We start from the raw sequence: 12147 nt of genomic DNA, 5'->3' as shown, positions 1-12147 counted from the left end.
TGCCATCCTGGCTGACTGTGTTTGTATGGGTGAGGGTAGGAGGCTATTGTTCGAAGGGACAAAAAGAGCCCCAGGCTCAAGGGGTGGGGAACCTTTTTCCTGCCCAGGGCCATTTGGATATTTATAACATCATCAAGGGCTGTACAAAATTATCAACTTAAAAATTAGCCTGCCCAGCTGCGTGGCTCAGTGGTTGAGTGTTGCCCTATGAATAAGGAAGTTGGGGTTCAATTCCTGGTCAGGGCACATGCCCAGGTTGTGGGCTCAATCCCCAATAGGGTGTGCAGGAGGCAGCCGGTCAGTGATTCTCTGTCATCATTGATGTTTCTATCTCCCTCTCCCTCTCCGTTCCTCTCTGAAATCAATAAAAATATATTTGAAAATAACAATTAGTCTGCTGTATTTGGTCAGACATTTAATTAACTCACCCCTAATGCCTTGGCAGGGCCGGACGTTCCCCACCCCTGCTCTAGGATAAGGTCTAAGACCTTGTCAGATTTCTCTCCCATCACTCAGTCTTCAGGCTAATGGGTCAGCCCAGAACCAAGATGTTTCCATGAGAGGCACTCATCTTCGCCAGAAAGCTTCATCCCATAGTTCTGTTGACTTCTACATCAAGGTGGCTTTCTTGCTGGCTCCAGAGAACCCCGGAGACTGTTTACTACAGCCTCACAGGTCCAGGGGGTTGAGTCCAAGCTGCCAGAGCTGCTCCCGGTGCCTGGCGTGGAGTCTCAGCCCCACGCCATCCCACAGAGGCTCAAGGGCTCTCAGCTTAGCCAGGAGCTGGTCCAGGCTGCCCTGCAGACACCAAGTCTCAGGCTCCAGGAAGGGAGAGGGAGCATGAGGGGTGCCCAGGTGGGTCTATACGCTTTCCTTGCCAGCGTTTTCTTAAAGTTATTGGTCTTAGTGGGTGGGCATGGGTGCATCCCCTCAAGATAGAGCAGAGTTCCCTGTGGGGATCTGCTTCTGCTGCCCCTGGTCTGCGGTGATGGGGGAGCCCTGGGTACGGGTGGCTGGGTTCAGAGGGTGAGCTTACATGTAAGATTTCCTCATACTTGGCCTCCATGTCTGACACGTGGGTCTGGAGCTGAGCCCGAGTCTGGTCCTGCTCCCTGAGGGCCTGCTCTGTTGCTCCCCGTGCAGCTGCAGTCTCTGCCCGGCGCATCTCTGGGGAGTGGGCAGAGGATGAAAGAGGACAGGATGGCGACACTACCCTTGAACAGAATCTCCGGCGGCACACAAAAGGGGGACTTGAGTGGGATTCTTCCAGACTCCCCCAGGGTCAGTGGATTTCCTGTGGTCCCTACAGGGAGTTGAAGTTCAATTCAGGTGCAGTGGAGAGAGTGGAGGGCTTGGGACAAGAGCTCTGAGTCCCAACTCTGGTTGTCACTTACTCCTGTGAAGCATTGGGCATGTCTCTCTCTGAGCTTCAGTTTCTTCATCTTTAAAGAGAAAATGTCAACACCCTGGCCGGGTTCTCCGTTGGTTGGAGAATTGTCCCGTACACAAAAGGGTTGTGAGTTCAATCCCAGTCAGGGCACCTACCTAGGTTGTGGGTTTGATCCCTGGTCAGGGCACATATGGGAGGCAACTGATTGATGTTTCTTTGGCTCTCTCCTTTCCCCTCTCTCTAAAAATCAATAAACATATCAACAGGTGAGGGTTAAACAAAAGAAAAGAGAGACTGTCACCTACTTCATAGGCTTGCTGTGAATAATGGAGATGTGATCAGCATGTGAAGCACCTGGGAGGTGCTCTGTAAATAATGCTTTCATTGAAATTGAGATCAGGCAAAGATTAGGAAAGGAATTCAGGGTCTGTCTGGCACCATGGTTGGCAAACCGCGGCTCGTGAGCCACATGCGGCTCTTTGGCCCCTTGAGTGTGGCTCTTCCACAAAATACCATGGCCTGGGCAAGTCCATTTTGAAGAAGTGGCATTAGAAGAAGTTTAAGTTTAAAAAATTTGGCTCTCAAAAGAAATTTCAAATCATTGTACTATTGATATTTGGCTCTGTTGACTAATGAGTTTGCCGACCACTGGCCTGGCAGATAAGCAACTCTTGAATCATCTACAGCTGAACTAAAGCTATTTTAGGATAAGAAAACTTTGAAGCCTAAGTGGTAAGAAACCTTGTATGCCATGCTAACCTATTTCAACTCTATCTGGTAACCAAGAGGGAAGAGAGCAAAAAATCCTGTTTTTAAAATATACTAGTATTGATCAAAAGTGGTACTGGACAGGAGAAACCAAGATGGCGGCATAGGTAAGCACCTAAACTGCTGCCTCGCACAACAATTTCAAAACTACAACTAAAAGACAGAACGGACATCATCCAGAACCACAGGAAGGCTGGCTGAGTGGAAATTCTACAACTAGAAGGAAGAGGAAAGCTCACGGAGAATCAGAGGAGCGGCAAAGGAGGGCTGAGGTACAGAGACGCGTGCATAGAGGAAGGGCGACTGAGTGCCTGGCTGACTTTCTCTGGCGGGAGGGGGAAGGAAGCCCCCAACTGCACTGAACCCCAGTTCCGACTGCACTGAAACCCAGTACTGGGCGAAACCCCGTGGACCTAGGCTCATACAGGGGGAGTCTGGACTGTCAGGTAGAGAGAAAGGCACACGGAGACTCAGAGACTCGGAGACCTGGGGGAGCTGCGGCGGGTCTGGAGGCACGCATGCGCACATGCGAGTGCTCGCAGAGAAAGCTGAATGTGGAGGTTGCCACAGGCATTCCCTAGCGGAAGGGAGTTGGAAGCTCTTGACTGCACTGAACCCTAGTTCCGACTGCACTGAACCCCAGTTCTGGGCAAGCCCCTGGGACACACACTCTTACAGGGGGAATCTGGACTGTCAGGTGGAAACTCAGGGGAGTTGCGGAAGGCAGAGGTCTGGAGGCGCACGCTCAAGGGCAGGGCTGACGGGAAGCCAAGACTGTCTGCTCCGCCCTGAGACTCTGCCCCATCCAAGCTGAGCACAGAGGCTTTTGCAATTTTGAAGTCTAATCCTATAAGGCTGTCTCCAGCACCAAACTTCTCCCAGCGTAGACACAGCTGATCCTCACAGCCAACTGGCCTAGAGGTCTATTCCTCCCAGTGATACCAACAATAATCAAGACTTAACTACAACAAGGCTGTACACACAGTCCACAAAGGGGTGCACCAAGAGTGTCCATCTCAGGCTAACTGGGGAGGCCGACCCACTGGGCCATATAGGAAACCTAGCACACAAAGCTACCCTACCAACTCAGGGAAGCAGCGAAAATGCAGAGGCAAAGAAACAGATCACAAACGAAAGAAATGGAGGAAAACAAATGACTGGATATAGAATTCAAAACCACGGTTATAAGGCTTTTCAAGAATATCCTAGAAAAGGCCAATAAATTTAGCAAGACCCTCGAGGATATGAAAAAGGACCAACTAGAAATTAAACATACACTGACTGAAATAAAAATTATTATACAGAGACCCAACAGCAGACTAGGGGAACGCAAGAATCAAGTCAAAGATCTGAAATACGAAGAAGCAAAAAACACTCAACTGGAAAAGCAAAAAGAAAAAAGAATCCAAAAAGTTGAAGATAGTGTAAGAAGACTCTGGGACAACTTCAAGCGTACCAAGATCAGAATTATGGGAGTGCCAGAAGAAGACAGAGAGCAAGATACTGAAAACCTATTTGAAGAAATAATGACTGAAAACTTCCCCTACCTGGTGAAAGAAATAGACTTACAAATCCAGGAAGCACATAGAACCCCAAACAAGAGGAATCCAAAGAGGATCACACCAAGACACATCATAATTAAAATGCCAAGGGCAAAAGACAAAGAGAGAATATTAAAAGCAGCAAGAGAAAAACAGTTAGTTACCTACAAGGGAGCACCCATAGGATTGTCAGCTGATTTCTCAACAGAAACTATGCAGGCCAGATGGGAGTGGCAAGAAATATTCAAAGTGATGAAAAGCAAGAACCTACAACCAAGATTACTCTACCCAGCAAAGTTATCATTCAGAATGGAAGGTCAGATAAAGAGCTTCACAGATAAGAAAAAGCTAAGGAAGTTCATCACCACCAAACCAGTATTATATGAAATGCTGAAAGGTATTCTGTAAGAAGAGGAAGAAGAAAAAAGTAAAGATAAAAATTATGAACAACAAATACATATCTATCAACAAGTGAACCTAAAAATCAAGTGAATTAAAAATCTGAGGAACAAAATAAACTGGTGAATATAATAGAATTAGGGGCATAGAAAGGGAGTGGACTGATAATTCTCAGGGGGAAAGGGGTGTGGGGGGTTTCAGGAAGAGACTGGACAAAAATCATACACCTATGGATGAGGACAGTGCGGGGGAGGTAAGGGCAGAGGGTGAGGTGGGAACTGGATGGAGGGGAGCTATGGGGGGGAAAAGGAGAAATAATTGTAATAATCTGAACAATAAAGATTTATTAAATTAAAAAAAAATTAAAAATATACTAGTATTTCAAAAAACTGAAAATGGAACTCCCATTTGACCCAGTAATCCCACTCCTAGGAATATATCCTAAGAAACCAGAAACACCAATCAGAAAGGATATATGCACCCCTATGTTCATAGCAGCACAATTTACAATAGCTAAGATTTGGAAACAGCCTAGGTGCCCGTCAGCAGATGACTGGATCAGAAAACTATGGTACATCTACACAATGGAATACTATGCTGCCATAAAAAAGAAGGAATTACTACCATTTGTAGACACCTGGATGGAATTAGAGAACATTATGCTAAGTGAAATAAGCCAGTCAATGAAAGAAAAATACCACATGATCTCACTCATTTAGGGATAATGAAAAACATTATAAACTGATGAACCAAAAGATAGTTAAAGAGGCAGTAAAGCATCAAACAGACTGTCTAATTACAGCGGTAAGGTTAGGGAGAGGTGGGGGTAATAAGAGATCAACTGAAGGACTTGTATGCATGCATTTAAGAGTAACCAACGGATGCAAAACATTGGGGGGGTGAGGGCAGGTATGGGAGTGGGGTGGGGGGGGCAATGGTAAGATATGTACACATATAATACCTTAATAAAAATTTGAAAAAAATAAAAAAATAAAAAATAAAAAAATTTAAAAATATACTAGTATTTGCTTATTTGGAAGGTTTATTCATTTATTTAGCAAACAGTTATTTAGGATCAACCATGGTGCAGGGAATGGACCTCTGTGACCATCTCCAGCATGGCGGGCTTTTAAAAAAAATATGTTTTTATTGATTTCAGAGAGGAAGGGAGAGGGAGAGATTGAAACATCAATGACAGAGAATCATTGATTAGCTGCCTCCTTTACGCCCCCTACTGGGGATCGAGGCCACAACCCAGGCATGTGACCTTGACTGGAATCGAACCCGGGACCCTTGAGTCCGCAGGCTGACGCTCTATCCATTGAGCCACACCAGCCAGGGAAGCATGGTGGGCTTTTGTAATTTTTTTAAAAATATATTTTATTGATTATTTACAGAGAGGAAGGGACAGGGATAGAGAGTTAGAAACATCGATGAGAGAGAAACATCGATCAGCTGCCTCCTGCACACCCCCTACTGGGGATGTGCCTGCAACCAAGGCACATGCCCTTGACCAGAATCGAACCTGGGACCCTTCAGTCCCCAGGCCGACGCTCTATCCACTGACCCAAACCAGTTAGGGCTATGGTGGGCTTTTGATGGAATTTACTGAACTTCCCCAGGGCAGGCAGAGGGCAGGGAGGAGGGCGGGGGCAAAGAGCTTTGTATGTGGGCCAACATGGTAAAAACCTCCCAGGTGTCTGCCTCAGGTAGACAGGGGAGGTGGAGTCAACTAGAAAGGCCTCAGCCCAATTGTTTTAAATGGCCCAATAGGAAACAGCAAGACCTGGGCGATGTATTAGGAAACAGGTGACTAAATAGTACCCAGCCAATGAGGAACCAGAAGAGGGACTAAGTAAATATGCTGTGTTCCCTGCCCCACGTGTGTGCCTGTACAATGGGCGGCTGCTTTCGTCAGTGTTATTAAAAGTCTCATTTTCACCCCAGCTGGTTTTGCTCATTGAATAGAGCATCGGCCTACGGACTGAAGGGTCCTGGGTTCGATTCTGGTCAAGGGCGTATGCCCGGGTTGTGGGTTTAATCACCAGTAGGATAAAAAAAAAAGCTGACAGAATAATCTAAACTTAAAAAAAAAAGTCTCATTTCACCATGCTCTGTTTCCCAGTCCAACATTTGAAATTCGGACAGGTGAGTCATTTCTCACAATGGCCTAGGCCTTGAAGATATGGAAGTAAACAAGCCACGCATTTCCCTTATTTTGTTGCAAAAGTCAGCCAGACTAAGAGGGAATATGTTTTGCTTAGGAAAGACATGCAGTGGTGGGAGGAAGAGCTGGGTTTGGAGAGGCCATTGAAAGGGGGAAATGGGGTGAGGGACTTGTCATCTTTACTTAAGATTTAAAATATATATATATATATAAATAAATCAATATATATATATTGATTTCAGCGAGGAAGGGAGAGGAAGAGAGAGAAACATCAATGAGGAGAGAGAATCATTAATTGGCTGACTCCTGCAGGCCCCACACTGCGGATTGAACCTGCAACCCTGGCCTGTGCCCTGACCAGGAATTGAACCCTGACCTCGTGGTTCATAGGTAGATGCTCAATCACTGAGCTATGCTGGTCGGGTTTCACTTATGATTGTTTAAAATCTTAAGGTAACTTAAGATCTTTGACATCCTGTACTCTCTGTTCCAGTCTGCAAAGGTGGGAGAGTCCGTGGGGGAAAGTGATTAAAGAGCCAGGACTGCAGTCTCCTGGAGAAAGATCCTCTTAGTCCGCCTGTCAGGCCGACCCTTAGTGGCCCTCTGAGAGAAAGGCTAGGGGATCCTACCGAGCTGCTCCCGAAGGCCTCTGGCTTCCTCCTCCTGCTGCCTGCCTCGGGTCTCAGCTTCCTCCTGGAGGGCCTGGCACTGGCGACTCATCTCTGTGGGGGCAGTGAGCAGCCAGGGTGCATGAGGTGGAGGGTGGAGGAGGAGGGGAGGGTGAGTGTGAACGGTTCTCTTGGTCCCGTGGGACCAGAGCACAATGGCCTTGTGGCTCTCGTGGTGCTTCTGGGAAGAACCTGAGAACCGGCATGAACCAGCCCGGTCTCCATGCCAGCTCAGGACGGGTGGCAGCCCTCCCCTGCTCCCTCCCAGGGGGAATGAAATGAAGGCGAGGACTGCATTTTGTAACCCACAGAGCATCCACAGTGCGGCACCAGGCATCCTGGGAGGCCCCTTCCCAGAACCCAGAGGCCTTCCTCTTCTCCCTTCAGGTCCTCCTGGTCTGGCTCCGCTGGGAAGCCTGAGACTAGGCATGGTGGGTGGAAGCCTCCTGGCCTCCCTTCCCGCATCCTCTGGCCTCTGGGCTGTCCTCTTCCAGCTTCCCTGCTGCCCCTCTGCTGCTCACCTACTTGGCAATCACATACCTGCATAGACAGCCTTCCCTTCCCTTCGGGCCTCCTCCAGTTCAGCCTCCAGCCCTTGCAGCCTCTGCCTCAGCTGGTCTTCCGAAGCCTTGGCTCGGCGGGCCTCACCCCTCCGCAGAGCTGGGAACAGGGCCAGAGCTCTCAGGACCGAGTGGGGACACCACTGCGCCAGCCTCCATGGGCTTAATGGACTGACTCTGCCCACCTCCGAGCACCTGGCAGTGGGCTTCCAGTCAGTCTCATTCTCTCTCTCTCTCTCTCTCTCTCTCTCTCTTTTTTTAAAAATATATTTTATTGGATTTTTTTTTTTTTTACAGAGAGAAAGGGAGAGGGATAGCGAGTTAGAAACATCCATCAGCTGCCTCCTGCACACCTCCTACTGGGGATGTGCCCACAACCAAGGTACATGCCCTTGACCAAAATCGAACCCTGGGCCCTTCAGTCTGCAGGCCAAAACTCTAATCCACTGACCCAAACCGGTCAGGGCGGGTCGCATTCTCATTCTTTCTGCCCACCCCCCACCCCTCCCATCCGATGGGCTCTTCGTTGCTAAGAAGCAAAAACTCCCTTTCTGTTCTGGCTCCTTAGCCCTCACTGCCCACCCCTTCCTCACAATCCCAACTTGTGACTGTCTTTCCCATTAGGGGATGTTAGAGGTCAGCTCAGCCCCATCCACCCTCCACCCCCCAGCTCCAACCCTCAAAGCCCTTCAGGATAGTGGCTCAGGGGTTGAGCATCGACCTATAAACTAGGAGGTCAGGGTTCGATTACCAGGGCACATGCCTGGTTGCGGGCTTGATCCCTAGAGTGCAGCGTGCAGGAGGCAGCCGATCAATGATTCTTTCTCATCATTGATGTTTTTGTCTTTCCCTCTCCCTTCCTCTCTGAGATCAATAAAAGATATTTAAAGAAAAAGGATACAGACGTGCCCGCCGGCTCACTGTGATGGCCCCAAGCTTTGTCCTTCTCACCGAGGTGGTCTCGGAGCAGCTCCCTCTCCAGCACTGCCAGCCTGCGAGTGGGTTCCGCCTCCACACCTGCCCACAGATGGCACAGCCTCAGCTTCCCTCAGCCAGCCCCTCCCTGCCCTGCACGCTCCGGGCTCTCTTCCGGCAGGAGGACCAAGGCCGCTATGTGAGGGCTCCCTGGCAGCAGCTTCTACTGGGTTCCCCACAGTCCTCCCTGTCCAGCACAGACATGTGGAATAAATGTGTAAGAAAGGCACAGAGCCAGAGAGGGGCTCAAGGGAGGGGTGGGTGCCAGTGTTCCCACTTTCCCAGCTTCGTGGGACCTGGATGTGAGGATATGAAGGGGGAGGGTCAAGAAAGCTCCATTCTGCTGGCGTGGCTCAGAGCTTGAGACTCAACCTATGGACCAGGAGGTCACAGTTCGATTCCTGGTCAGGGCCCATGCCCAAGTTGCGGGCTCAATCGCCAGTGAGAGTGTTCAGGAGGCAGCCGATCGAGGATTCTCTCTCATCATTGATGTTTCTATCTCTCCCCCTCTCCCTTCCTCTCTGAAATCAATAAAAATATTTAAAAAAATAAAAAAGAAAAGAAAGAAAGAAAGAAAGGAAAGCAAGCTCCATCTGTGGTGCAAAGGAGGGCTGGCTTCTCTCTGGAGCACCGCTGCTTGGTCTCCGAGCCGGAGCCTAGAGAAGCCAGGGCACCCACCTCCACCCATGCGACTCACCAGGGCCTGCACTCTTTTTCTTTGCCTGCGCTCCAGCTTCCATCCTTTCCTTTTTGGTCTTAGGTGGCATCTCGTGCTGTCCTGGGGAGGGGGAGGAGACATGTATTTAGACCTGGGCATAAGGGTGCTTTCCTGATCCCTGGATTGAACCAGGAGTCCCAGGAGAGGGAGCATTCTAGGCTACAAATCTGTCTCTTATACTTTTCAGAAGCTGCTGTCCTTGGTCTCCTGGGACCCTGAGGCAAGGCTGGCATCCGTGGGGAGGATGGCGCTGTTTCTCTCTGCACGCCAGGCTCTAGGCACAGAAATCACTCCTCTCCATCCTCTTTTGGAGAAAATAAATCCCAGTCCCTGGTCCCTTCCCCCTTCCCATGATCTTGACCCTACCCCTTCCTACCTAGAGGACCCTCTCTGCCTCTGCTGTGTTTCCCTGGGGCGTGAGCCTCTCATGGGTGGGGAGGGGCAGAGCAAAGGCCCAACCAGCGGGAGCCTGAGGAGGAGCCATGAGTCTGGGAGCCAATCCAGGGGCACATGTCCTTCAGGGGCAGGAGCGAGCTGGAAGGCCAGGCGTCCTGAGCCTGCGTGATGTCCAGGCAACTGGGAAACAAGTTCACCAGAAGGTGGAGCGACTAAACACAAAGCTTAAAGCACCAGGTGCCAGAGGGCGGGTTCTCTCCCTATTCCCAAGCCCACGGGTCATTTGAGAAGACAGGGCTTTGGCCCATTAGCTATGATTCCATGTGGCACCGCCTGTAATTTGGAGACTTACCAAGGAGGGGTCTACACATCTGAAATCATGCTGCTGTGTTGACACAGAGAAAAAGGGCCGACGGTAGCCATTTGGGTAAAAAAAAATTATTTATGCTTTTAAAATTTTATTTATTGATTTTAGAGAGGGGGGAGAAACATCGATTTGTTGCTCCACTTGCTTATGCATCATTGGTTGATTCTTGCATGTGCCCTGACTGGGATGTGTGGATGAAAGGGGCCACATGCTGACCTGACAAGCCCAGGGGAGGCCTGCATAGCAGTCTTGCAAACTCAAAGACCTAAAGGAACCACAAAAGATGGTCTGAAATTAAATATTTAACTACAAACAGCTTATAGTGGGTAGTCATGTCCTAGGCCGATATTTTCCCTGACAAAGATCAACTTAGATCTTTACTGTGCCTGTTTGCCTTTTTGCCTCTAAGATAACATATCTGTGAGATGTCTGGGTAACTTGTAACTTCCCTTTTTCTGGAGCCCCTGGGGCACAACCAAATGTGGTGAGCGCCAGGACAGATACCACAAATTCCTTCATTATCATGTTAATTGTTCCTGCACCCACCTAAGTATGTGTCCATCATTTTACTTTTTATCTAATCCCAGGGGTTTCCCACCGCTTTGCTTTATCCCACATCCTTAATCTATCACCAATGAATTTCATGTAACCCACCTCTGTCCCTCCTTTGATTGCAATCCTATGTAATAAAGAGGGAATATGCTAATTAACCATCACTCTGTCACAAAGATGGCTGCACCCACAGCTGAGGCCAAGTTTCCATAAGGAGCCTTAACAAGCAATCAGCAGGGACCTGAGGCTACGCCCTCCCCCACCCCCATGGGGCTTGACAGGGGACCTCAGGCTGGCAGGGCTTGATAGGGGATCTCAAGGTGCACTTCCCATCCTGGTGCTGGGCTAGGGGACCTCAGGCTGCTCCCCCCAGCCCCAGCACCAGGCCAGGGGACCTCAGGCCACGCCCCCCAGCAGGTGGGGCTTGACAGGGGACTTCAGGCCATGCCCCCCACCCCGGCACCAGGCCGGGGGACCTCAGGCCGCATTCCCAGCCCCAGCACTGAGCCAGGGGACCTGAGGCTGTGCCCCCCTGCCTGGCGGGGCTTGACAGGGGACCTCAAGGTGCACCCCCAGTGCTGGGTCGGGGGAACTCAGGCCGAGCACCCTGCCCAGGGGGGACCTGAGGCAGCACCACCCTGCCGATGGGGCTTGACAGGGGACCTGAGGCTGTTCCCCCCTCCCGGTGCTGGGCCGGGGGACCTGAGGCTGCGCCTGCCCCCCCACCCAGCGGGGCTTGACAGGGGATCTCAGGCCATGTCCCACACCTGGTGGGGCTTAATGGGGGACCTCAAGGCATGCCCCCCCACCCCAGTCTGGGCCGGGGAACTTCAGGCCATGCCCTCCCCCCACCCCCCCACCCCGGTCCTGGTGCTGGGCCAGGGGACTTGAGGCAATGTTCCCTGCCCATCGGGGCTTGGCAAGGGTGGGACTAGCTAGGTCTGGATCTATCCCAGTGAGGGGGGTGGCGGCCGGGTCTGGGTCTCACGCGATTTTGAGGTGCATGTGGGTGGGCAGGGACTTAACTCTGGGTCCTGTGGTGTGCCCCAGACTCCGACAGGAGGAAGGTTTTCATATACATTTTACTAATTTTCTTTCATCTCTGACACTTCTATTATAGAGAAAGGGAAAATAGCAATATTAAATTATTTCCTCTAATTAATCCCCTTTTAATGTGCACGAATTTCGTGCACTGGGCCACTAGTGTATAAATACAAATGTAACCCGCCATTCTCCGGAGCATTATCTCAGTTCATTGAGGTTCTGCTTCCCAGCATATATCGACAGATTGGCTCAAATAAACTCACAAAAATTCTTTACAGGTTTCAATGGTTTTTTACATTAACAGATGAAACCCATAGCCTTGGTGTGTCTGGACCATGCTCCAACCAACTGAGCCACCCAGCCAGGACTCACATGGTGTGATTGACAGCCCTAGGTCTCACCATCTCACCGGAAGCTCCCCCTCCAGAAGGCATTCTATAGGGCCTGGGAAAGACATGCAGGAGAAGGGCATTGAGAGAGTTTCCCCTTCGGAGAAATGAGACTCAGGGGAGAGGCAGACCCAGGTCTCCAGGTGCTGACCTAGTGGGCTACAAAAGTAGAAGAAAGGGCTCTGGGCAGAGACAAGAGCTATGAGTTCTAGT

General features: G+C 50.2%; 1 protein-coding gene across 1 annotated transcript; it reads right to left on the bottom strand.

Moving 5' to 3' along the window:
• Positions 1-397: 397 nt before the first annotated feature.
• DRC12 (dynein regulatory complex subunit 12 homolog) lies at positions 398-9601 on the bottom strand. Its single transcript, XM_080641209.1, has 7 exons — positions 9563-9601; positions 9166-9246; positions 8445-8510; positions 7474-7593; positions 6895-6987; positions 1037-1167; positions 398-798 (listed from the first exon to the last, which is right to left on the bottom strand). The coding sequence occupies exons 2-7, from the start codon at positions 9233-9235 to the stop codon at positions 670-672; spliced, it is 609 nt and encodes a 202-aa protein (XP_080497335.1). The 5' UTR covers positions 9236-9246; positions 9563-9601; the 3' UTR covers positions 398-669.
• Between the last annotated feature and the right edge of the window lie 2546 nt (positions 9602-12147).

Source organism: Plecotus auritus (genome assembly GCF_963455305.1).
Source record: "Plecotus auritus genome assembly, chromosome: 9".
Classification (NCBI taxonomy): Eukaryota; Metazoa; Chordata; class Mammalia; order Chiroptera; family Vespertilionidae; genus Plecotus; species Plecotus auritus.
The sequence above is the reverse complement of the archived record's forward strand: the minus strand, read 5'-3'. Positions and strand labels throughout refer to the sequence as shown.

Coding starts and splice junctions, on each gene's coding strand:
- DRC12 (XM_080641209.1), bottom strand. CDS start 9,235: ATGCCACCTAAGACCAAAAAGGAAAGGATGGAAGCTGGAGCGCAGGCA. Junction 7,594..8,444: donor GCTGCTCCGAGACCACCTCG/GTGAGAAGGACA, acceptor CCCTGTTCCCAG/CTCTGCGGAGGGGTGAGGCC. Junction 799..1,036: donor AGTATGAGGAAATCTTACAT/GTAAGCTCACCC, acceptor TGGTGTCTGCAG/GGCAGCCTGGACCAGCTCCT.